General features: G+C 46.4%; 1 protein-coding gene across 9 annotated transcripts in view; it reads left to right on the top strand.

Annotated features, from left to right (window-relative positions):
- Ctl2 (Choline transporter-like 2) overlaps positions 1 to 26931 on the top strand; it is a 608937-nt gene that overhangs the window by 108662 nt on the left and 473344 nt on the right. For all 9 annotated transcript variants that reach the window (XM_065452835.2, XM_065452836.2, XM_065452840.2 and 6 more), the window contains exon 2: positions 26157 to 26205. In XM_065452835.2, coding sequence (XP_065308907.1) covers positions 26157 to 26205 — 49 coding nt within the window. The remainder of the gene's footprint in view (positions 1 to 26156; positions 26206 to 26931) is intronic.

Genomic DNA, 26931 nt, shown 5'->3' on the forward strand with positions numbered 1-26931 from the left:
ACTTTTCGCAGGAGTGTAATCATCAACACGTTGTTTTTATAAATGTTTAAAATGTTTTACACTTCGTTAGAGCAATATTAGCGCTTTGTTTGACTGGTTAAGCGCTGCGCCAACAAGTGTCTGGACCATGCAGACCGATCAGGCCGCTCACGTACGTCTACGCCAAAGTTCCGTCATCAGCTTGAGTTTATGCCTCCAGTCATTTGCCGAAATGACCAGCTTGCCTGTGGTTAACGGAATACTAGACACGTTCGGCGCTACGACAGAATGCTCGCAACGCACGCTGCTTCGATAGCTCTCGCTTGGGGTCGACAGCCAAGCATAGTGGAGAGAGGTTTCGCGCTGGCGGGGGCGTGCTCCAAAACACCCGGAAGTGGACGATGTGACGTCACATCATGACGCAGGACCAGTGAAGGCGGAGCTTAGCCCCGCTTGCTCGGCGGACGAGTTGAGGAGGAAAAGCATGGCTGGGGAGGAGGGTAACTTATAATCGCTTGTAGCTCCATTAATACGTAACGCTTCACTTAAATTGTGGTGCGAATGTTCTACTTAAGCTGTACCCTACGCGTCTACAAAATTTGTCCGAACCGTTTCAGGGGCCCTTTAAATATCTTGTTGCGAGGATGCTTTGTTTCTAGTGATACTTTTTTGCCCTTTATCAAGCTGTATCTTCGCATTCGTATATTTTATTGTATCTTCACATTTCTATTGTACTAATTTCGTTTTTATACCTTGGTCATTTAAGCTCTTTACGCCGCACACCATGCTTTCACTCACAGATGAAATAATCACTTCGGTGTAACCAGCGTCCAGTAAACAATTTACATGATCAGAAAAAGCAGCCTTCGACATATGAAAACACGACTGCTTTAATGCAGTATTTAGGATAGTCCACGCTATAGCCCGCTTCACTACCTTAGAATGACCGGATTTATAGTTCAAAATGGGCTTCACCGACGTGGGATTATATTTCCAGCACACATGATTTCTACCAAAGGTTAATCTCGGGTCTGCTGAGATTAACTGGGTATTGAGGTACTCTAGGGTACCTCAATGCCCAGCATCGGGGCACCCTACTGGATGGATGTTATGAGCGTCCCCTTTGGGACGGGGCGGTGGGTTGCGCGGCCAAGCTCTTGCTATTATACTGCCTAATGTCCTACCTAGGTTAAAAAAAAGGCAATGAAAAAACCCCGTGATGAATTCCCACAACAAAATTTCCTGACCCTCTGTTGGCAACTTTCTTTTTGTACGTCTCCGTTTTTTGCCGTTTCCCTACTTCGCTGCCACACATCTTCCAAGTGCCTCTTACTAATCTCTGTTGCGGACATGTTTACTTTTCCCCTGCTCTCGCTGAACTCCAGGGCTTCAAGGAGGCCAGTGGTGCCTAAATCGATCGCTGGGCAGATATCTTCACATAATATTAAAACATGCTCCATCGTTTAGCTTCACCGCAGCAAGCACACGCTGCTTCTTCCTTCTTATATCTCGCTTTATAGGTGCGTGTTCTAAGGCATCCTGATCTCGTTCCGAAAAGTAATGAGCTTCCTTTTGACTTACGAGAAATTGTTTCTTTCCTGATTTCGTTTTTTTTTCTCATAAGTATAGTGACTCATGGCAGGTTTCTTTTCCATTGCCGCCACCCATGAGATTATTTCAGCCTCTCTGACTTTCCACTTGACAGAAAGCCCCCAATACTCGGCGCCATCGTCGCCGCACTAAGCTTCTCACTCTTTCGCCATACCCTCCTCCTCTCGCCTTTCATCCCCCGCTCCTCGTTCGCTTTCATCTTTTGCTGTGCTCGTTCCCGCGGTCGCCTAGCTTCGCTCGTGGAACGAGTGCGTGTGCAGCGCCATTCACCGCTTAGCACGCCACGAACGAAAGGTGATGTTGTAATTTATTTCCCGTCTTTGGTGGACTCGTGCTAGCGTGTCATCAGACAAACTGCTGTGCTTCAGTCTCTTAGGAGGCGTGGGTTCGAATCCTACCGCTGCCACCAGTTTGTTGCGGCTCGATGTGGCGTTTGGGCCCGGAATCCACCAAGCCCATCGACGATTACGTCCAGTAGCAGGAATGAAGGAAAAAGGGTTTATTTTACATTAGTTACACTGGCTCCCGATACGAAAGCTCACTCGTATTAAACGTCTGCGTCCACATCAGGACACGCCATCCACTCCTTGCACGAAAGGTCTCCGCTTTTAATACCGTCGTCTTCCCTAGGCAGCCTAGACTAGGGAATCTGGTACTGTATCCCGGCCAGTTACAATCTTCGAATCGGTCGCTGTCACGGCTTGTCACCCATTCGCCGTCGGCGCGAAGTCGTCGACGGGGTATACCAGCCGGTTGGTCGTTCGGTACTCAAGCGAACACAGCGAAGGAGTCAGAGTCGAGAGAAAGACGGAAAAAAAAATATTTATCGACTGGCAATTACACAAAGATTAAAAGAAACACAAGAACACTAACACACATGCACTTAATCTAGAGCAATGATGAATGCAGAATAAATAAACGAACAGTTAACAGTAAATATAGAAATTAACACTACACAAAACATACTTAACGGTGATAACTAAACAGAGTTCAAAAGAAAGCAAATGATGGCATACACATGGCCGGGCAGCTGCAGCAGGTCCATAAAGCGTGGAGTCGACGGCGGAGCTTTCCCAAAGAACGCTGGCAAGCCGATCTCGCTGCGGTGGATGCAATTGCTGGGCTGGGTTTCCCGGGAGTTTTGGTCTGACGTCTTCCCTCGAGCAGGTTGAGCTAACTTGAGGGGAACTACCGTGAGCTTCGTTGTAGGCGTTGGCTTCTCTCTTATGTCAACTAGTAACTCGCAGTTCAGACGTGGCTAGGCGGCCCAGGCGATACTTGACGCTTCTCAGCAGATTGTAAGCTCGGCTTCTAGACTGCCTAGCTCGGTCTAAAACCTGCGTTTAAATAAATTCTCCTTTCCCTAGTTCCTTGTGTTGGGGGACGGCAAGTATTGGTGACGGTCTAATCAAGTTCACCCAATTGGATCCCGGCTCCTCCCAAGGTCTTGGCCGCGCCCCTTTCAATTAGGGGCGAGGGAACGGATGATTCCCCCTGCATTTAGAGGTCGCGCACTCGTATTGCACCACACACGCCACACCCTTGAGTCTACCCGCCGTGGTTGCTCAGTGGCTATGGTGTTGGGTTGCTGAGCACGAGGTCGCGGGATCGAATCCCGGCCACGGCGGCCACATTTCGATGGGCGCGAAATGCGAAAACACCCGTGTGCTTAGATTTAGGTGCACGTTAAAGAACCCCAGGTGGTCGAGATTTCCGGAGTCCTCCACTACGGCGTGCCTCATAATCGGATGGTTTTGGCACGTAAAGCCCCATAATTAATTGGTAAGCTTATTAATGCAGGCGCGGGGCAGAGAATACACAGGGGTTCCTACAAAAAGCTGTCGGGGCGGTGACGATCGCGCCGACGACAATCTCTAAACCTGCATTCGACTTCTTTCGGCCGCTTGCCCGAGTGGCTGGCAATACCCGTCTTGCTCGCCGGTATCCATTTCCACGACCTTTTGGCGCCCGTTGATTGTTGCTTCGCTGAATCGAATAATGCCGCACCGTGACAGTCGCAATATCCCGCCCACGATATCGCATCGTTCCACCGCCCTCCACTTCCGATGATGCTAAATCATTTTCATTTCATTATCATTATTAGCCTGGTTACGCCCACTGCAGGGCAAAGGCCTCTCCCATACTTCGCCAACAACCCCGTTCATGTACTAATTGTGGCCATGTCGTCCCTGCAAACTTCTTAATCTCATCCGCCCTCTTAACTTTCTGCCGCCCCCTGCTACGCTTCCCTTCCCTTGGAATCCAGTCCGTAACCCTTAATGACCATCAGTTATCTTCCCTCCTCATTACATGTCCTGCCCATGCCCATTTCTTTTTCTTGATTTCAACTAAGGTGTCATTAATTCGCGTTTGTTCCCTCACCCAATCTGCTCTTTTCTTATCCCATAACGTTACCCCCATCATTCTTCTTTCCATAGCTCCATGCGTCGTCCTCAATTTGAGTAGAACCCTGCTAAATATGCCACGAAAATTTAGCATATTTAGCAAGTTTGGCAAGCGCGCCGCAATCTGGGAATCCGAGGTCTGCGCCGTTGTTCGGTAGCCGTCGACTTGGGCCCCTTTCATCCATTAGTTCAGCTTGACAGGTACAGGTAGAGGGGCCTTTTGTGGACCCGTCACCTGTCGGTGTCAATGCTGTGTTGACTTCTGGACAGGTTCTGATAGATGGGTGAGGTTGCCTCGTGGAAAACGTGTAGTTAAAGCCCTTTGCCGTGTAGGTCAGTGACTGCTCTGCAGTGTTCCCCTTTGACAGCAGACGATGCATTTGTGGCACGCAAAACAGTCGTGTGGAATGATGGGAGAGAAGCGGCTGATGTGAGCATTTAAGGGACGAACCGTTCTTACCACATATATATGTGTGATCGAGGGGCGCAGGGTCAAGTTAAGGTTGGCCGATGCAGTGCAAGGGTGAACAAGGCTTGACGGAAGGATGTATACGCCAGTGCGCACATCAAACGGCTCAGTGTCGCACGTAGGCCCGGTCAACGGGCTAGCCGCACGCATACGCGCCTACTTTTCGGCACCGCGTGGAGGATACCACAGAACTTCGTTTCCATGAAGCTTCACTTACCGTGACAACAATATACCCCATGCCACAGTCGGTGTATTTAAACGCAAAACGAGGTTCTCCTCTGCTGGCCTAGCAGGGGACCGGCCTCAGTCTAATTGCGGAGTTCATTGTGAACTCCTTTTGACGCTAAAGCACAATACTTGGACAAAATGACTTAGGCAATGGTATCGCGATGGTATACACCACGACTGGATCCGTTGGTCGGATCACTACTACGAAGACCACGTCCACGCAGCCCGGCGTGGTTGCGCGCCGAAGCCGAGAAATGTAAACCAGAGAGGAGAATCCGCTCCGACAAGATGAAGTAACGCCAACTTTGGCCTCACTGAGCATCACAAAGAGTGACTTCAGGGCCTCTCCTTAGTTATATTGCGATAACAACTATATGGACACTCCAGGCGTATCTCCTGATGGCGTCGCCGTGAGGTTCCGTAAAAGTCCAACGGCGATAAAATCGTCGCCGTGCGCCGTACGCTGCATGCGCGAGTGAAAGAGTGCGAAGGTGAGCCGGTGATCACGGCTCAATCTCGCGCACCGAAGGGACGAAAGCGGGGAGGAAGCGTGCCGTCTTCTGTCGCACGCAAGGCCCGGGGGGGGGGGGGGGGTGTTCTATCTAGGTGGCCCGAGCGGCCGCGCGCGCTCGCCCGGGCCGCTGTATCTTGAAAGCCATCTGTGACGGGGACAGAGCCCGTCGTGCGCTGTGTTTTCGCGACTTGGTTCGCGTTGGTCCGAGACTCGGCACGAAGGTGACTTCGCTCGCTGCTGCTCGCGCTTCATTACTCCAGCGTTTTGACAGCGAGATTCTGCCGTGATCGAGGGAGATGTGTCAATGTTTGCTTGTGCGCGCATGACACCATGCTTGGTAATTTATTTGTATGTCTATATTTACAAGTTTATACGACCGATAAAGCTACTGTCCTTGCATCTTATAGCTGTCCACTAATTTGTTATCGCAATCAATGCTTCGCCTATCGGGTGAAACTGTGACATTTTTCTTTCTTCCATAGGGGTATGTAAACAAGGAGATTATATAAAACTTCTACAGTGGCAGTTCCAGCTGCCGCCTACGAGAGCGACTGAAACCGGCGGCGGCCATATTGCTAGAGGCAAAAGAGCGCGACTATAGTACAGTGTACTAGATAGGGGCAGTGTGTTCAGACGGCGGAGCGCGCCACGCACCGCTTTGAAGCCGGGAGCGTAGACAGGTCCCGGATGTATGCGGCGGCGCTGCAGTCGCACGAGCTGTACGGACGCGTTCCTGTGTGTTGCGGCCAGTTGCAGTGTGCTTGCCATGTGCTTGCTCTGAAGGGCTCTGAAAGAATTCCTTGAGTTTCTGTCTCGTTGGGAGTCACATGCAAAAGGATTGCCATTTGTTGGGCGTGTTGGTAGACTGACTTGGAAAGCATATTTAGCGCCAGCGAACTAGGACAGAAGGGAGACAACACCACAATGCGCTAACTTCAACTTGATTTTCAGTAAACACACGCCTATTTAACTGTGCATGGGTTAAATAGGTGGGTGTTTCCTGAAAATCAAGTTGTTGAAGTTGGCGCATTGTGGTGTTGTCTCCCTTATGTCCTTGTTTGCTGGTGCTAAATATGCTTTCCATTGCAAAAGGACTTGGCGGCTTGAGCAAGTCGACGGCAGATAGGCTCCGTGTGACATTGAGCAGCGCTTTGGCTCTGTTAGAATACTTGGAAGGAGAGGGTTTTAAATACCTATTGACATCTAGACTAAGCCAATAAAAGTTGGAGAACTTCTTGTGAGGTAGTCGTGCGGATCCAACGATCACCCAACGCCGTCTCAATTTTTTATTGTGAATTGTCTTTTTATGTATTAGCGAAGGCAATGCAAACAGGGAACACAGAAGTCAGTAACTATTTGGTATCGCTACTTCACTTACCTGATAATTCTGACAAGGAAGGGGACGTTGCGTAACAGTTGACGAGTTAGATTAAGCTGGAAATCTGACGCTGGTAGAGCAAAGGCTAAACAATACTCCGGCAGAGCACCGGGCTTATGTGGAGGAAAGGAGCGATGACCGCCTCATCCATTATATATGGAAGGGTATGTCGCGCAGAAATTTTTTATTCGTAAGAAATGTGAGGACTGCCGCTCTCTTCTTTTGCAGAACTCTAGTGTCAGTAGCAGTCTCAAAATTAACGAAATTTGTGACAGGGGAGGATTGCTGTATCCCTCCAAGTTGCTTTTCGAAGCACTAAAGAAACTTGAGGGAATATATTTACAACCTTCATCAGCAAAAAGGAGCTTTGCAGCGACAGCATAGTTGATGTCATGATTCTAGTGAAAGCTTTAAATTTGGCTATATAGGCTGAAAATTACATGCTGATAATTTCACATCAACAGTTGTGCATTTTTATGTCCTAACAAGGCTGCACTTTTACGTTAAAGGTTTTAATCAGTGAAGAGAAGCACGACGAAAAAAGAAATTGCACTTTAAAGTTAGCTATTGACCTCGAGCTCCACCACTGGAAAAGCTGGCGCCACCGTCGGCGTGACATGCTAGGAGGGATCACGTGGACATAGCGGCTGCGTCGGCTGCTTCAGGAGCGCCGAAGCGAGCTGAAAACGATAGTTTAAATTCCCTCGTACGCTGCGGTCCTCATTTAGTGGCGAGATTTTCCCGCTTCGAGTGTCTCCTTTACAACGCTTGAAAGCACTTCAAATGGTAGTGGCTGCCTTTGAAGGTGCGCAACATGGTAGGCTACTGCTTGGTGCCGCAGTGCCGGACTTACGCAATGGAGCCCGGTGTAAGCCTTATTCACACGTAGCCGCAGGACAAGAAGCTGCGTGAAGCTTGGCTCGCGAAACATAAAACCGGCAAACGGTCATCGGCTACAACTCGGGTATGCAGCAAGCACAGACGCGAGAAAGATTTCTGCTACGCCGCCGGGTATGCGATGTTCGGAAAACGCGCGCTGAGACGCTTGCCCGAGTCTGCTGCCCGACTAATGTCATGACGGTTTGGTCTATGAACTTGTCGATGCTATAGATACTGGCAAGTTCACTGGAGTGGAAAGGGAGTGGTAAGAAGCACATTAAAGAAAGCATGGCATATGGTCATGTTTGTGTTATGGATTAATGCACTGGATTACCAAAAAAGAAGCAGCGGGAAATCGCACGCTGAGAACGCCGATAAACATACAGTGCGGTGCAACTCGAGAAGTAATATTGAAACGTCCAAGAATTTAGAAGAAAAAAACATTGAATCGTCGAGACGGCACATCACAGTCCCCGTAGGCGTCGAAGCCTCTACAATGAAATTATTTTTGAATAGCTCTGATAGCGCCCACGCAACAATGGTTGCTTGTATACTGTCAAATGCTCATATTCTGCGGCCTAAAGCTCATGGCACGGCGCGAAAACGCGCACGCGGTGAAAGCGAAACAGTACGCGGACAAGCATGCAGACACGCAGTCGGTCGCTGCGAATCTGTGCGATCGCTGCATTGAGGCTTCATTCTATTAGGCTCCATTTAGTTATACAAACACTATAAGGACATATTTCACATACTCTGTTCTCAGCGTTTGCCTACCTTTCACGCAAGAAGCCGGTTCGGGAGACTCCATCACGGCGACCGCGCGCAGTGGCGTTCACTGTACGTATTCGGTAAAGAGACATAGCGTCTGTAAACGATTCTGTGCTTTCAGTTTGCCCAAGGTTATTATTTAGACAGTAAAAAACTTCTCTCGTTTCAAAAGTACTTACAGAAATATCCGGGAGAGCTCGCGCGCGGTGTTTTCAGTGAGCGCTGACAGCAAAACCTATGAGGAGCGCGCCACGTGATCCCTCATACTACGGCCAGTGAGGCGCTTCCGATAGATGGCGACTCCGTAACTCCTCGTCGCCAATACTGTTCTTACCAGGCTGGTGCAACATGTGTGCTGACCCTTCTTTGTGTTTTTTTTCTGAATGCACAACTTTTTCCGGTGCATTCAAAAAGCTAATTTTGTGAATATAATTAAAAATGAATTAAGTAATTTATTTGCGCATACTAATTCCGCTGTAGGTCTCCGTTGTTTGGGTAGGAATGTACTTGCACTGTTTTACTGTGTTTTGGCATGCTGTGTGTAGTTTTGTAGAGATCCCTTTTACTTGGCGTCATTCCTACCTGTTTTATTCGTCCCATAGAAATGTAGGATGTCGGTGTGTCTCATACTCGCACATGAGCCTGACGTTCGGGAACACTTCATGATGTAAATTTTAAAAATTAACGAATAAACTGTGCAAATGTAGTTGCGGGGCGCTTGCGAAACCGAATGAAAGAACGCGGGACAAATGTTTATCGCGAAAGAAGGTAAATGACAAGCAGGGAAGCTCTTTGGCTTTGGGCTATGTACGTACATATTGTTTTGCCTTCTCTCCTACAACAGCGGCTGAGGAACTAAGCGCTTGACGTTGGGTCGCGGATGCCGCGGCCGCTTTTTTATGAATGCGAACCGCAAAAGAAAATGTGTGCACCTGGAATCCGAGTTAGTTTAAATCAATTCGATGTCCTTTACTGCGACGTTATTTGCAGCCGACTTTTCCGTTCAAATAATTTCTAGTTACGTGGCAGCGTGACTGAAAACAAATTTAACGGCTTTAGCCACTGCTTCGGTGTCTGCAAAACCTTTGCTGTCAGGTTAATAAATGCGTCTACTCATTTAGTATTCTTAGTGATGTAGTGTACCCAAAAACTTAGATATAGCACTCCGTAATATTCTTCTAAATCATGTCCTTGTGTTCCAGTCCAGCTTTTACAACAGAATTTCTTGCTGGGCTATTTGGCACGAATTATTGAACAGGAAACCTGCGAAACACAGACGTGTATTAAAGAGGAGTGATCAGAACGAGCACTGAACTTGCAACTCTTTCCTTGTAAGTCCAGCGCTCGTTGCGGCTAGGGTGGCGTTCAGGGCATGGAGTCCACCAAGCTCGTTGCCTACTACGTCGGGTTGTAAAAAATGAAGGAAAAAGGGTTTATTTAGCTTAGTTACACGGCTCCACTACGGAAGCCCACTCCATGCAGGAGCAAGTTAAACATCTCGGTTCACATCAGGACCCTCTCCTCACTCTCGAAAAGTCTGCTTTTAATACCGTCATCTTCCCTAGGCGAGTCTACTAAGGAATCTGAAGACTGTCCAGCAGCAAATCACCATCGTTGACTCCGTTACGATATGACACCCATGCTCACAGTAACCCACAGCAGAGTCCTTCCATGTTTTTCTGGTCACGAAACTCCGCCGTCACGCTGTGGGAGAGGTTCATATGCTGCCCAAAGGTGCCGCGACGCGGCGCCACTGTGCCACAGAGGGCATCGTTAGCATACCAAAACGCGTGCGCAGCGCGAGGCAAGCTGAGTGAACGGGTGCGTTCTGTGCATGTGCTGCGCTATTTTTCGAGTGCTGGGATCTTTAGTTGAAGTGGCGGGGTGGGACAACGATGCCGAAGACGTGTTGCAAGTAACAGCTGAAGAAGTAGAATGGTGGTATCTCTAACAAGCCATTTAAAAAATTGCTGTATCTGTGATGTGGCTACTTGTGTTCGTTCGAGAGTTGTTAGCCATGTGTTATGAAATGCTGATGCTTTACACTTTCTTGTTTATAGAAACAATCGATGATGCATTCTGTATTTATTGCCATTCGTTTGCTGGTGTTTGTTTCCTGCTCCCCAATGCATATCCATCACGTTTGATGTTATTTCTTTATGCTTAATGTATCAGTGTTATGCTTTTGACAAACTTCTTGCATTGTGAATGGTGAACCATTCGTGACCGGACGCCTCTGTGCTGTCTGTATTTCGCTCCGCTTATTTTACATGATGAATAAATGATCGTGCTTGGATGTTGTTTTTGCACCAACGCGTTTTATTTCTTTTCTTAATCGAATTATAAAGTTTTCTTTTCATTTTTCGACCATGGTAAGAATATCAGGACCGGTGATTGCAGCATTTTAACATATTGTAAATAGTTGCGCATTAGGAATAAAAGTACCTAGTCTCGTCGTTTGTGAGTCGAAACCACGAGCAGCGTGAATAAGTGCTAGGCTTACTGACGCTTCCAAACGACTGCTTGCTAAGGCAATTGCCTAATTACAATACAACTAGTTTCAACTGTGCGAGTCCTAACACTTCACGTTCGCCTTAATCCGTTGGTAAAAGCCGCACCGAAGACATTTAGTAGCGAAGTTTGTCTTGCATTAATCCTACCTAAATCTCATACAGAAATGGCATCGCTTTGCAGAGAAATCTTAAGCGCACGGAGCAGCTCAATTTCTTTTTCTTTGTCATTAAGTATTCTACAGTAGCAGCCCTTTGCAATAACAATTTCATTCTTTGGATCTCCTTATAAGATACTGCCCACATTCAGAGTCCTCTGCCACAGTTTAACAGAATTAACAGAAAGTGAACAGCTGTGCTCGGCGAACAATCTGGCGCTATGCGCAGCGGAGAGTTGACGCTTACCTTACGGGTAAGTGGGGGTGCAACAGCCCATATGTCTGCATCTGGTGATAAGTGGGACCACTGGCACTTTGTTGCCAATGCGCGGTGTTTCATTTCAGGCAAATATTAAAAAGCGGAGCCCACCGAAGTGTTGAGGCGAACGACGGTGATGAAGAAATCTAGACTGAGACCGCCCGCCCGTGTACAGCGGACGCATTTCGACGGGGGCGAAATGCAAAACAGCCGTTTATTTAAATTTAGGTGCATTTTAAAGGATCCCAGGAGGTCAGAATTAATCCTGAGTCCCCCACTACGGCGTGCCTCATAATCGTGTAGTGGTTTTGGCTCTTAAAATGCCAGATTTCTTTTTTTTTTTGGTCTGAGACCGCCTCAAGCTCTATGTTATGAGCGGCTTCTTTTTCTTCCCGAGCGCTCATGTCATGGCAGAAGACGCGCTCAGGCAGTAATTTAAGCATATTCAATGTTAAAAATAGTTGCGTGAAACTAAAGCGACGGTTGAAGAAGTTGAGAAAGCTAGAATACCGAGGCTGCCCCACACACAACCACAGCGTTAGCGGCGTTCGCATGCCCTCTCATGCACGGTTGCGCCTCTAGCGGCGGGCGCTGGCTCTATATGAAACTGAGGCGGCAGTTTCGTGACCAGAAAAAAAAAAATTGAATGACTCTGCCCACAGTAACTCCGCCTCTGAAGATAGTGTTCGTGGAAAGAAATGAACCGGTGACACCTAGTTCATTAGTCGTTGCCCCCCCTCCCTTTCTTCGCTCAGGCTGCCAGGTGAAGGGCAGGGTGAAGGCCTTTTGCAGAATCCTGCAACAGCCAGCTTACACGATGTCTTGACAGCTGGATAAGTGCCGAGGGATGGGTAGTGATTTGACTCGTCCAATTAATTGCGCCTCTCAGTTCTTCATCGTTGCCCCCCTCTTCATTCCTTGCTCAAGGCTCCAGGCAATGGTGGGGTGAGCGCCCTTCAACCGTCAGTGCCTACGCTGCATTGTTGTCTGGATAGGAGGTGCGGTGGATTGACACGTGGCAAACGTTTAATTAACTGCGCCTCTCAGTTCTTCGTCGTTGTCCCCCTCCTTTTTATCCGTTGCTCAGGCCTCCAGGCAATGGTGACGTCAGCGCTTTTACTTGTACATGCCGCGTTGACGTCTGGATAAAAGGGGTGGTGGCCTGGCACGTGGCAAATGTCCAACCAATGCCTTTGTAATGTTGAGACGTAACATTGTCCTGACCATGTGTTCTCTGTAATTGTCTCGCTGGTTTCCTTCATTAAAACACAGTCACTGTGCAGAACGTACACGGTACAAACTAACACTGTATGTCATTGTGCAAGCACACTGCACATGTCTTAGAGCGTAAGCTGAGACCACTGCAAGCCAGTGGCAAAGTCCAATATTCTCCTTCTGACATGTAGCCCATGCATGCGTTGCATAAAAATTGCACGCAGTGACATGCCAACGAGTATTTATAGGGCGTAAATGTAAATTTAATGCAGTTAAACCTCAATATAACGGAAGTTGTACTTGCGATGAAAAACTTCGTTAAATCGTGAATTTCGTAAATTCTAGGTTTTGAAGTGTCAGCATTATTAACAACTTTACAAATTACCAGAGCATTCCCGGTGGATAGTATCTTGTTAATAAGCACTTATAAAGAAATTGCAAGCTCGGTCTATAATAGCGCAGTTATGAGTGTCAGCGCATGCGGTGCAGATCACGCTGAGAGTAATGCATCGATCGACGTGGCTCATGGTGTCCAAGTTTTGTGTGTTGCATCGCGCGGTGCCGCAAACCTTGGGCAGCATGGCTGCCGCGCTTGTGCCCGCAGTAGGTGCCCACAAATTAAAAACAAAAGTGTAAGAAGATAGGGATATTTGTCCTAAAAAAAAAAGTCACAGCAAAGAGGCAACTACACAATCTTTATCATTTTATCACTACACTACACTTTATCACTATCACTACACTTTATCAGTGCCACATGTGCTCAGGTAACATGTCAGTCGATGGCCACGAACTCGCTGTTACATTGTGAGTGAGTACTTCGCACCGTGTCTCGGAAACTTAAGATTACGCGACCGCCTAGACTAGACACGTGGGAACGCAATGTGCATCAAGGCACCAAACGTCTCAGCTTGCACTGTGCACTTGCCACGGAGATTACCTCCAAGATACGGTGTGTGGCGCGTATTTCGGCCAGACAGGCTCACGTTCCTGCACCACCCGTGCATGCTTGATCACATCATCACACGTTAACTCCATCCCAATCTCCCTTGTGCAGAAGGAATTAGCAGATCTCGTTTCCACCTGAGTGCTGTGAGCTACCGTTGGCCATCGGCCTTTGCAAGTTGTTTACCAGCGCAACAAATGGCGCAGCAGTGCTTCCTGCCTACAGCATCCTGGTGTGCATGTTCCGTTCAAACTTTTCATGCAGCAGGACGCTTTGAACTATTGCCTCGGCCGACATCTTTATAGTTTTTTGCTAGATTTACTAGCCATGCAGGTTTCAAGTACATCCTTGAAGTGGCCGAAAACTTTGTTACATTGAAACCGTCTCACGAAATTACTTAGTTAAATCGCGAAAGAAATACAGGTTTTCAATGCAACTAAGACCGAGAAGTGAAAATAGTCTGTTACATTCGAATTTCGTTAAATAGAGGTTCGTTATATTGAGGTATGACTGTATTGGCATATGCCTATCTTATGCACACCTTCCCAACCATTGCCAACTGAAGGAAATGCATGCGCGACATATGACAGTCCTGATGAGATGATGCAAGCTTATGTTACACATGAAGTGTTATACCTGGCGTCATCTTTACGTGACTGGTGCAGCTATGAGCTACTGAGGTGTTGCACTGCCCTCGGAAAGTGTGCCACAATCAATTACACACTGTTGCAACAGCACACAACCAATAATCCCGACGAACATACTCTGTGCTCTGCAATGACTGCTACGGCGGTTCGAGCTTCTTGCCTCTAGCAAGATGGCAGTGGCTAGCTTCACTTTTGGAGAGCCACCTCCACTCCAGCGGTTTAAGTATATATAAGGTTTATTTGATTCAGCTGAGTTTCACTGCACCTTCTGCATCTATTAACGTTGCACTGCACCTAGGCCTTCAATTCTCAGAGGTGCAGTGGTGCACCCTCCCCCCATGCTCAATTGCATGGGTTGCAAGGCAAGCTGCCACTGCAGTGCAGTGCACCCTTGAACCTTGCAGTGAGTTGGTGAAGCCTGGCACTCCATAACTGTTACCACCTGCACCTTTTTTTTCGTTTGTCATGCCGTGCACCTTTTCTGAACTGAATGGAACAAACCTATAGCCTTCTTGATGTAAATAGAAGCATATTGTGTCAAGAATTATGGGAAAGCATTTACTGTGGGATGACAACTGGCTGACCAACCAGCAGCGGCCACTGCTACACTGCAGGACATCAAAACAAGAATGTCGGCTTATGAAGCTGGCTGCACGCGATTTCTTCTCACTTGCGAGTACATTGTGCCCATTGAAACAGCGTTGTCTTTCTCATTAATAAGTGACATTAACATAGGTGAATTACTTTATTTGCATCATTAACACATACAAATATGCTTTGAGGTAATAGAAGCCGAGACGGCCGTGCTCGGCTACCACATTGGACATGCAGCCGCTTCTGACACGTTAGGAAATATTATTCTGATACGATACAGTACATTACCGCAAAATAAACATTGCTTAAATTTATCCACATGGACAAATGAAGTAGAAACTAAGTAATATAGCCGTCACCCTGCATTTCACAATGCGACAGCAAAAGCAGGCTTATCAGAAGTGAGAGCACTATCTTTCAAATATGACTTAAAAGCACTTCTTGTTGGGCTAGTGGGTAGCTTTTTATAATAAAATATGAAGACGCCAAATAAACGGACACACACAAGAGAAGAGAACGGAAGAGGGTGTCACTGTCAAGAATGGCGAGCTGTGAAAGAAGATTGCCACACAGTTACGACAGGGCGACACGACGCGCACCTCTCCCTCTCCGTTGCTGCAGCTGGGAGGCGTTCAAAGAAGCGGCCTTTGCGCTGGAATCCGCCGCCTTACTCCAGCCCCTTCGACATTGTGACGGAACTAGTTCGGTGTGTGAACAATGATTCCGGAGTTCCCCAACGCGGAGCTGATTTGACACGCATGGACAAGCTGCCGTGGGGACGACGTATTTTGGAGCGTCTCACGCTTCGGCCTAGCACGGAACAACGAGCGACCCTCGATCGGCGCCGATAGTTTCCCGGAACGGCACCCCGCGCGGTTGCCTCTGTGTACAGAGCGCGGTTGCCTTTGTGTACGTAAACTGGTCTGCAGAGCAGCGGCGAGTTGGTGATGAGTAAACGAACAGTCGCCGCGTCGTAGGACCGGCGCATCGAGTGTATAAAAACTGTGGTGTTGCGAATGCTGAGGACACTTCTCTTGAGCAGTCATGTTAGACTGAGTCACTTCTCTCATGCAGTCATGTTGGACTGATACTCTTTTTCTCAAGCAGTCATGTTAGACTGAGTTAATTTCTGTAAATAAACCCCTTTTCCTCGTTCTCGATGAGAAACAGTTCTTCACTTCATCAACGATCTCAGCGTAAATAAGTTGGACGACGGCATGGGCCAGCTACCTTCGAATTCATGCCGTACTCCAATCTTGGCAAAGGACCACGGACGATGGGATTGAGCCCCCAATCCTGACATCACTCGCAACAGTTGCAAGTGGCACCCTGTCCCGTTCTCTTCTCTTGTGTGTGTCCGTTTATTTGCTGTCTTCATATTTTATAATGTTCAAATATGACACTAGGTGGCATTAGTTTGCTGGGCAAGGTAAAGCGCCTCTATCTTTCAATAGTAACATTATTCTTACAGTTTTCTGCCATCCTCCTTCCCCCGGCATTTCCTCCTTGCTGCCTCCTTTCGCCCCAGCCTCCTCCACTCCCCCAGTGGTCAACTCGTGTTGTGTGGAAGGACGCATTGCACCTTTGTATATTTTTTTCTTTCCAGTGCGCTTTGATCACCATTATCGGACCAGTGCAGTGAAAGTGCTATACGCGCAAATGGATTGGTCGAGTATGATAGCGTACCAGATTAAATGTGTTACGAACGAGAACTTGATTGTGATGCCGTGCTGCTGTGCCTTCGTTTGCCGCAACCGACAAGGCAAAGGCAACAGGCTTCTTTGTTTATGATCCAGCGAGCATAACGCACAAAGAAGAAAGGTGTGGATGCATAAGGTTCGGGCGGGCAGACTTCAAGAAGGCTGCGAAAAACTCGCGGCTTTGTGATGTGCCACAGTTGTTCATTACCTCTTCTTTTAAACCTAGTTTACACCTGCCTCTTAAAAAGAATGCTTGCGTATATGTCCACGCTGTGTGTGGTTTTTAGCGCATTTGACTTTTTTTTAATGAGCTCGCTTCGTTTCGTATAAGTTTTGTTTTGTGGTGAAAGTGCTCGCGTCTGTGGCTGGCATGTGACATAGAAGCGACTTTATTCAGGCCATGTTTTCACCTCCACCAGAAGTTAGCACATTCTCGTCGCCTTCGCAAGGCTCACTAAGGCTTGCGAATGCAGTTGTTTAGCTTCAGCGTCTACCCGCATGTATTGATTTGGTTTGTGGTATTTCACATTTTTAACATCCCGAAGCGACTAAGGCTTCGAGAGAGGTCGTAGTGAATGGCTCTGAATAACTTAATTTAGGTCACCTGGGGATGTTTAACGTGCACTTTGATTGTACAGTACACAGTCCTCTAGCATTTCGCTTCTGTCCCGGCTGCTGCTGTGCAGGATTATCATAGCAGAGAAAGGCCACAAAGTACCACTGGCCCCCTGATAAGGATTAACATTTTTGCAGCTTAACATTAACATTATTATGCGTCCGATTAAGTAAATTGGTATTGCATGCGTCATATGCACTGTACATTGCCTCACATCTCTTGCAACAAATAATTTCACAGTTTTTGATCATGGAGTGTGGACGGACTTGCCTACCCTGAGCACCTTTATTAAGCCCATTTGAGGATTATTTGGGAACAATTATCTTCTCTTCATCTCTAATGGTTTGAAAATAGTGTTCGAGTTATAGGGACACTGTTTCCCTACGAAAACTTGGAATGCAAAGGAATACAGACGTGCGCAGTATATAGATACAAAATTAGTGCTTCAACAAAAAACTTACTGGCGCTGATGGGGGGTGATAATTATTTTCAGAACGTCTGTCCAGTTTTGCCATCAACTTCATTCTTGCTATCAAATTCCAAACTCTTGCACTGTAATGAATAAAAAAAAAAACTATTTCATGTGCCGTGAAAACTGCCGGTACGTTGTTCACATTATCAATACCATGGCCACTACATACAAGTTTAAAGAAGGTTTCCGCTCCTATGACTACCTGTTGACATTTGTTGCATGATGGGCACTTCTAATGATGACTTGAAAATTCCACCTGTAATGTACAGCTATAAAACACACTATTTATGTCTTGATAAGAGTCATTGTCGCACATACCGACGCAGCTGTGGAGGCACTTCTCCTTCAGCACCCTCCGCAGTGGCTTAGCGGTTATGGTGTTGCGCTGCTAAGCACGAGGTCGTGGAATCAAGTCCCAGCCATGGTTGCTGGATTTCACTGAGGGCGAAATGCAAAAGTGCCCGTATTCCGTGCATTGGGGGCACATTAAGGATCTCCCAGTGATGAAAATTAATCTGGAGATTATGACGTGCCTCATAATCAAATCTTGCTTTTGGCACATAAAATCCCAGAGTTCAATTGCTTCTTCATCAGCAGCCATCCCCAAACAGTGGTGCCACAGCGGGCGCACGGAGAACTTGGCCTGAGACTGTTTTGGCGACACTCAATGGGCCACACATTGTGCGTTGTGTGTAGCGGCAGTGTCAATACTGTCAGTGGTGTGAAAATGTTGCTCATGGCTACCAGAACCTGTGCATCAGCTACACACATCTGCAAAAAGCGCAGAGCAGAAGCGGCCCAGTTGCTAGGCATTGCTGACCCAAGACAGTTCTAATCTCTTGTGAGACGGCCGAACAAAAGTATTCTGCAGATACATAAGTGAACCTATGTAACCACGTTCACATACTTTCTTTCACGCAGTCAAAACTTAAAATAGTGGTAATTACGAATGTTTGAGCATACCGCGTGCATGCATTGTGCTTCGACAGCAAGAACTCTCAACGTGCAGACGCTTTATGCTTTAAATAATGGTCCTTCTCTCTGTTTTTTTTGCGCAGTTCCATTATGGCATTATTAATGCCAGTTGCTGATTGTTGAAGTAAAATCTCGCCTGCAAATTTGCTCCTCAGGGCTGAAACGGAGTTTTCCGCGGATTTCCTCTGCTAGTGCTTTAGCCATCGTCTGCTATGGCGGTCCAGCATAGGCGGCGCCACTGTCGAGGTGTCAAGTGGGAGAATGGAACGGAGGAGGATGGAAGTGGTTGGCGCTACTTCAACTCTTCCGTTACCATGCCCATTGAAATTGATTACCGGTGATTGGTGATCCTTTTGATGGTGAGCTTATCCAGTTAAGGCCATCCTGTAGTTAGTACAGGCACTACGCTTTCAGGATGAGTTTAAATTTTTGTGCTCCAGCGATGTCGCGATTTTTGTCGGACCTTTTTGCAAAGTAATGTACGTATGTTGCAGCGAAAAGAGGCGTGGCTGTCACTTTCTGCTGTGCTTGAGAAAAAGCATGCCGCTCATGATTACGTAACACTAGCATCAAAATTTTGTGATCAAGTGACTCCCAGCAAGTCAAGAACTGAATTATATCGCCAGGTTTGCCATCCGACAGTGCTGAACGGTGATAATTAACCAAAGATGATGCCAGCTGTTCACTAGTGAGCTTTGGTTTGGAGTCCCGAGTTGTTCTATTCTGGCGAGGGGCACTGCCGGTGTCACTGTGCAGTTATCAAAAGTCGCTCCTGTGGCGTCATCCCGCGTGGCTGCTTTGCGAGAAAAGCATTGTGCTCGAAACTGTGCTGCACCCACACTTCAGTTTAGTGATGAGGACTCAAGTTATGATTCCGAAGGTGACAGCAAAGCCGATTAAAGCTCTGATAGCAACAATGTTTTGAGTCGGCATGGGACATCCGCAGCTATTCATCGGCGAGTTTTCTTTACAGCCCTGAGCGACCTCCTTCCTTATGCGCGCTTATCTGCAGATCTTTTTGCGCAACCCGAGAGCTCTACTGATTATCTTCAGGGTGCATACTTTGCTTGGTTAGGATGTGCTGCCATCAGCAGCAAAGAAACTTCCGGTCACGCCAAGAAGGCCGCCCTTAGCACATCTCGGCCCAGCACTACAGATCAACGCAAGACAGTTTACAATGGGGGGGGATTTCTTTCTACTCTTCTTCTCTGCAGAGGTGATCAAGACAATCTGCAAAAATGCAAACAAATATTGCTTGGATGCATAATCTTATAGTTGCCCATCTACGCTGAGAGTGATGGGTCCTGGAAGAGGTGCACGACTCCAGACCAACTGGTGAAGTACATTCCTTAGACTTCTCATTGGACCGTCCTCAGAAGATGCCGAAAAGGCGGAACTGCAATATGCGTTACGAGGACCGCAAAGTTGAATGAAAACTAGACGTTTTGTGGGGAAAATGCGGAGTGCACCTGTGCTTAACAAAATTGAGGAACTGCTTAACCACACGGCGTGAGCAATGAACTGGTTTTCGTTCCTTTTTTGTATCTGAAGAGCAGCGGTGTACTGAGCATTTCTTTTTTCAGACACTATTCAGGTGGGCAACCTAAGGGTTGATCTTCAGAACATTAATTTCACTTCTTCAGAACACCTTCAGAACATTAAGTTCATCATACTGTACCATACTATTCAGGTGGGCTCCTGATTGAAGGGGACTAAAAAAAGTTCGCGGGCAACTTCTTCACGCACGAAGTCCTTCACCTGCTGGAAGAATGAGGATGGGTCGTACATGCTGTCAAGGCTCGCCCGGAGCACGCCGAGTCGAAGTGCATTGTTTCCTTAACTCATAACTTTGGCATAGGCTGATGACTTCGGAAACGCTGCAAGGATTCCTTGCTAGGAGCATCTGGAATGCGTCGTCATAGATGCCTTTCAGTATATGGTGAATTTGCTCAGCTTCGGGCATGGCGGCGTTGACTCGTTTACAACAGTCCATGACGTCTTCAGTGTAGCTCGTGAACGTTTCTGCTGTCTGCTGTGCTCGGGTGCGCAGCTTGCGAACAGCGGGTCGGCCAAACACTTCCGTAAAGGTTGTCTTGAAGAGAGACCATGTGGGTATGTCAGTTTCGTGGTTGTGAAACCAGAGTTGGGCAACACCAGCGAGATAAAAAATGATCTGGGTTAACTTCTCTGGATCATCCCACTTGTTGTGAGCGCTCACCCGTTCGTATGACGCAAACCAGTCTTTTACGTCTTCGTCGTCTGCACCGCTGAAGATCTTGGGGTCCCATTGTCGTGGAACGGCGGTGCAGGTTACGGACTGTGGCGTCGGCGCTGTTTGGGATGAGCTGTCAGTCATGGTGGGCGGTAGCGTTCTTGATTGCAGCTCCAGGGTTTCAAGCGACGAGGCTCGAATCCCAGCACCTCCACCAATTGAGAAGTTTATTTGCAGTTCCTTATGCAAACGCATAGCAACTCGAAATGGCGAGACAGCCTGAAGCACTGTCCAAAAAGACGCCAGCAATCAACAGCGCTAGCTGCCCCGTGCGTAACCGATGCGGCTATGTCGCGAGACGCATCTTCTTCACACTGGGTCATTTATCTTTGAGATGTATGTTCTGAATTTCCTTTGATATTAATGTTTCTGTAGATATCATGTTTTTTTATTGTTGTTATATCAAAGGGTAGCAAAAATTGGGCTTTCTAGAATTTTTGTTTTACTTAACAAAATTTTTCCTTTGGCAACATATGTTTTTGGAAAGAGCATTTCATTATGCACAATAAGCTATGCTGCAATGTGTGCTGGAGTATTATTTGTAGTGGTAAATAATTTTTTTCGAGACCTATAAAAAACCGCCATTTCCTCGTGGTTATAAAAGAATGAAAGATTGAGGGGCTTGGGACAAGAAAAAACTGAACAGGGCCGCCATCACAAACGAAAATGGTCTTGACGACGGAACACCACCTCTTGGAGTAACAGGACTGAAAGTGCCGACAAAGAGCATGGAATGCATAGAACATGCTGGTTGTGCAGCTGGGAGGAGGGCCACCTATTTGTAAGCTACCTCAAAGGCAAAGCAAGAATTTAGGGGTCAATGCTCCATGTCAAATCCGAATCACAGAGAAAAGGATGACAAAGGGAAGCAGTGAGAGGCCTCATCAGTAGGAGAGAGTGAAAAGCTGATAATCGTCGGTGACTAAAATCTGTCTAGGTGCTCAAAGGCAATTGCGGAGTGGGTGAAAGGTGACAAGAGCGCTGGTAGGGACGTCACCAGGGCGGACATTGGGCTATGTCATGGAGCGAGCTAGAAAAAAGCTCGCTGAGAATGCACAGGCACGCCATCTTGTAGTAGTAGCGGGCGGCTTAAACGACGTGCTAAACAGGAAAGGGGCAGGACTAAACAGGAGTTTGGTGAAGGGTGTAGACGACTTGTGCAAGATGTCACGTCAGGTGCAGATTGTGGTGTGCATGTCGCTGGAGGTAGCTGTATGTGACACTAACGTACAAAGAGCACTTGCGGCCACTAATGAGGCGATTTGGAAAGTGAGCCAAGAAAATGGTTTCGAGGTATTGAAAGTGAACAGGGAAGTGCAAGGTATGGTGATTTTAAAAGGCGGAATCCACTTCAATCACAGGCATAGACAAGAAGTGGGCTGGTGACTTGCTGGTCGCTCAGTTCCTTTTTTGGGGGGCTCACAGGTGCTCTGGAGGCCAGTGTGGGTAGTGATGAAGGTCCCCTAGTGGAACCTAAGAATAGCATTGCCGTCAATAAGAGAAAAAGGAGTAAAACAAAGCTCGCCATGCAATAGGCTACATAAACATGCTGGGTGGCAGAAGAAAGGAAAAGTGGGTTGAGATTGAGGAGCAGGTAAATAGAGAACAAATAGGTGTGTATGCAGTTACAGAAACACATCTTAGAGAATTAGAAGATGCACCAATGATTGACAGTGTTTGAGCAGAGTGCAACGGAAAAAAATTCGAAAGGGAGGTGGAGTCAGAATGCTCATACATCATGGAGTGAAATGGGAAAGAGTAAATTCAATGTGTCAAGAGCATCTTTGGTTATCAGGCACAGTCAGTGGAAATAAAGCTTTGCTGAGCATGTCGTACTTATGAACTGGAAAAAATTGTGAAGAGAAGAATCGAGTTAGTGGAATGCCTAAGTGCGGATATTAAGAGTTTTGGGAATGATGCTGAAATATCCTGTTGGGCGACATGAATGCCTACATACAGGATCTAGACGGTTATACCGATAACAGCGTGAAGTTAATGCTAGATATCTGTCACCAACGTAACCTCGTTATCATGAATATGGCGCATAAGTGTGATGGCCAGATCATGTGGGGAGGAGGAAATAGGCAATAGGCCACTGATTACGCCTGATGAGAGAATGAACTTATAAGTTGAGAGCAATGTTTCTTGACGAGGAAGGGTATGTCAGCATAGGGAGTGACCATAAACACATCATTTTGAAACTGGGATATGCAGTTGTGAAAGAGAGCAAGGAATGAAGAATGGCCATTCCAAATTTGAACGCTGAACAAATAACCAGTTTAGTCACAAGAGTGGAGAAAGAACTTGGCAAATGGCCAAGGAAGGAGTGGGAATATAGTGAGCTTCTCATTGTAATGAGAAAAGAAATAAGGAAAGAGAGGCGACGCATTTGTTGGAAAGGAGAAAGGAAATCGAAAAGCTGGTGGAACAGGGAGGTACGGGAAGCGATCGACGAATGGCAGAAAGCATCCCAAGAGCCCAGGCAGGCAAAGAAGGTGCAGTTGCCGCAGGATGAAGTAGCGAGAAAAGGGGAAATATACCAGGAGAAAAAAAATAACACTGTTCAAATACTGGCTCAAGCAAAGATTAAAGGTGAAAATTAACGCTGGTTGTCAGAAATACATGAGAAAAAGATGGCCACACCTAGAATATTTTGGAACCACATAAAATTATTAAGCAGGAAGTCAACAACACTACAACATATCCTAGACGAAGATGGAAACAAACTGAAAGGGGACGTGGCATTAAATTACGTACGAAAAATAACAGCCGAATGATTTCAAGCCGGTGATGAGGTGGTTTCTGAGGAACAAAAGAACATGTACGAAAACCAGATGAAGGAGCTGGTGATGAGAAATTCCAACTGGAGGAAAGCTTATGAGAAAATTCCTAACCGCACAGCCACAGGGTTAGATGACGTTCCCATTAGGCTGATTAATGAGCTAGGACCAAAAAGTAAGGAAGCTCTGTTGGAAGCATTAGAAAAAATCTTACAAAATAGGCAACCAGACTGCTGGTAACAAAGTAGAGTGAATTTAATATATAAAGGTAAGGGGAAAAAGATCGAATTCATTCAAATAGATCGTTGACCGTTACGTTGGTAATTGCAGTCCAGCAGTGCAGGCGATTAAATTAAAGCTGCAAGCATGGGCAGAACAAAATGGCATATTGGGAGAACTTCAGAACTGGTAGATGTCTGGATGGTAACTTATTTGTTCTTACTCAGTGTATTGAAATATCCAAAACAGAAAGGAGACTGTTATATGTGGCTTTTTTAGACATTACCGGCGCATGTGATAACGTAGACTGCAACATTTTGTGGCCGATTCTGGAAGGTGAAGGTATAGGCAATGACTCTATACAGTTTTTGAGGGAGAGCTACCTAGAAAATACCGGCATTGAATGGGAAGAGATGAGGAGCGTGGAGAAAGCTGATATCACCAAGGGACTGAGACAGTGCCCTCTATCCACGCTGCTGTTCATGATGTACATGGTAAGGATGAAAGGGTGCTAGAGGGAAAGAATATTGAGTCCAATCTCATACAAACCGATGGGTGCAGTAGTAGAGCAGCAACTTCCAGGTTTGTTTTATGCAGACAAGCAGTGATATGCAACGACTGGCTAATATCTGTGGACAGGAAGGTGGGAAATTAGGTTTGAAATTTGGCGTTAAACAATTGGGTGTTATGGTATTCAATGAAAAGACTGAACAGACAGTGTTAACACCGGGCCAGGAAATACCTTGGGTAAAAGACCTTGGTGTATGGATAAACGAATGCGATAGATATCTGGAGACACAGGAAAAAACAATAGCAAAGGGGAAGAGAAAGGCGGCCCTAATGAAGCATGGAGTGCTATGAGAACGTGATAAGTACGAGGTGCTCCAGGATATGTGGAAAGGTGTAATCGTTCGAGGACTTTCGTTTGGAAATTGTTTGCTTGAAGTCAGGGTTACAATCCAGGCTCAATGGCAACCAAAGGTCAGTGTGATGCCTCGCATTGGGCGCTCATGTGAAGACTACTAATGAAGCAGTGCAGGGTGATATAGGCTGGACAAGTTTTAAGTGAGGGAAGCTCAGAATAAAATTGATTTTGAAGAACGAATGAGGAATATAAAAGAAAGTAAATGAGTTGCGAGTGTGTTTAGATATTTTTACAGGAAAAACATTGACTCACAGTGAAGGAAAAGAACTAGGAAGCTTAATGAGTACACAACCAGTATAGTAACATAGCAACAAAGAATGTCAAATGCAAAGTGAGAGGCTGAGACAATCTCATAGGTGGCGGCAATGGAAAAGAAACTTGCTATGAGTAACTACCTCAAACGAAAAGACAAAATGAGGAAAGAAACAATTTATGATAACTCAAAAGGGAGCTCCTTTTCAAAGCAAGATAAGGATTCCTCAGAATGCATAGCTATAAAGCGAGGTATGGTATGGTATGATATTCAGGTCCTCAAGATCAACCCTTAGGTTGATGCAGGCAGCTCCCACGTTGGGACAGTAAGGTTTCACCTTACAGCCATATCTTGGGCCTTCTGGACGGCCTGTAGTCTATCTAAAAGAACTTCACTGTGAAGGACTCGTCGCCACCAGTCTCTTTCCTTGTCACAGTCTGTGAAAAACACAGGACACTGCCAATCAAAGCGAGGTAAAAGAAATAACTCAAAGGGAAGCTCCTTACTTTTGAGGTGAGATTAGGATTCCTTAGAATGCATAGTTACAAAGTTAGGTACACCACAGGTGAAGAAGCACGTGCTTGCTGCAGTAAAGCTGGGAAAATGATAGAACATGTTTTATTAAAACGGGAAAATATCTACCAAGCTGCCAGTTTTAGGTGCTTCTGGCCTCCTTGAAACCCTTGAGTTCAGGGATAGCAGGGGGAAAGTAAACATGTCCACAGTAGAGATTAGTAAGAGGCAGTTGGAGGTTTGGTGGCAGAAAAACAGGGAGACCACAAACAACCGAGGCATACAAAAACAGAGTTCCCAGTAATTGTTCAAGAAGTTTGATGCTGGGAATTTGTGTTTGGTGGCGCAACCCAACACCCCATTTCAAAGGGGAGACTCGTAGCATCCATCCATCCATCCATACAGAAAATGCATATTCAGTAAATGATGGCGTATGAGTCTGTGATAAAATAAATTAATACGATACGCTTCTACTGTATCTGTGTGTATGTGGCTGATGCTAATGGCATTAATGTCAACATTCATTGGGAAATGGGTTCTGCTGAATTTATATTTGTTTTAAAGAGAGTGTGAAAGGTTGTTTGAAATGGATATTCTGGAATGTTTTTTTCATGACTACTAGGCAAACGTTGAACAGGCCTTATATTTTTGGTCTAGGTTTATCACCAGACATTGAAAAGGAACAGATATACTTGCCTTGGGAGCTGGAATTGATGTCAGTTTCTTCTGTCAGTGAATCTATTGCTCCAAATGTCCCTTTGATGATCGATCAATTTTGTGTAAGTTTTTGTACCAACCCTGAAGGATTAAGTGGTTCTTGCAACCAAAGTTGTCAAAGAAGTGTTCAGTGATGTGTAATTTTCTTTGTGTGCAGGAGAGCCCCGCAAGTTTGACCCTGGTTTTAAGGGACCCCTCAAGAACAGGTGAGCTTTGTAAATCACAGCTTTGCTGGTGGTTGCTGCTTGTTACGAAATAAATTATGAAATGCGATAGGGCCAGATGACCCTTCAAGCTGTCTGAAAAGTGCACTTGTAGATTACATTGGATACTGTGCAGCCATCAGAACTTGTGAGCTATGCACCCAGAACAACGTACTGCTGATTTCAACTAGTTTCTTTCACATAGTGTTAGAATCACACGAGTCCTGCAGACACTGAAGTCGATGAGAGCTGAATCCACAACCTCCACATAAGGCAAGGGATGCTCTTTCCATTGTGCTATGGCAGCAGCTGTACTCCATTCACTTTCTCAGCTAATTGTCTATGTGTACTAGATCTAATTCTGGGAGTGTTAGCCAATAGAGCCATGGCGGCAACCTCAGGCGTCACATGTTAAGAGCAGGTCAATGTATCCTATGTCATGGCATCAAGGCTATCAATTTTGTTGCTATTCACTGGGTGAGAAGAATAAGCGGAACCAAGGGCTCCTGTTACTCATTTCACCAGGGGCATACTAACTACTCTGCACATTAATGCTCAAGAATGTGCCAAAGCAACTTACTTGCTTTCATCTGCTGCAGCATTGAAATTCTAACCGTGAAAAGATATACTGTATTTTCCGATGTATAATTCGCATCTTTTTAGTTTTTTGTCAGTGCGTCTTATAGAATGGTGCGACTTTATACAACCAAACTCTGATTGGATACTATG

The sequence above is a fragment of the Dermacentor albipictus genome, chromosome 1 (genome assembly GCF_038994185.2).
Source record: "Dermacentor albipictus isolate Rhodes 1998 colony chromosome 1, USDA_Dalb.pri_finalv2, whole genome shotgun sequence".
In the NCBI taxonomy this organism is placed as follows: domain Eukaryota; kingdom Metazoa; phylum Arthropoda; class Arachnida; order Ixodida; family Ixodidae; genus Dermacentor; species Dermacentor albipictus.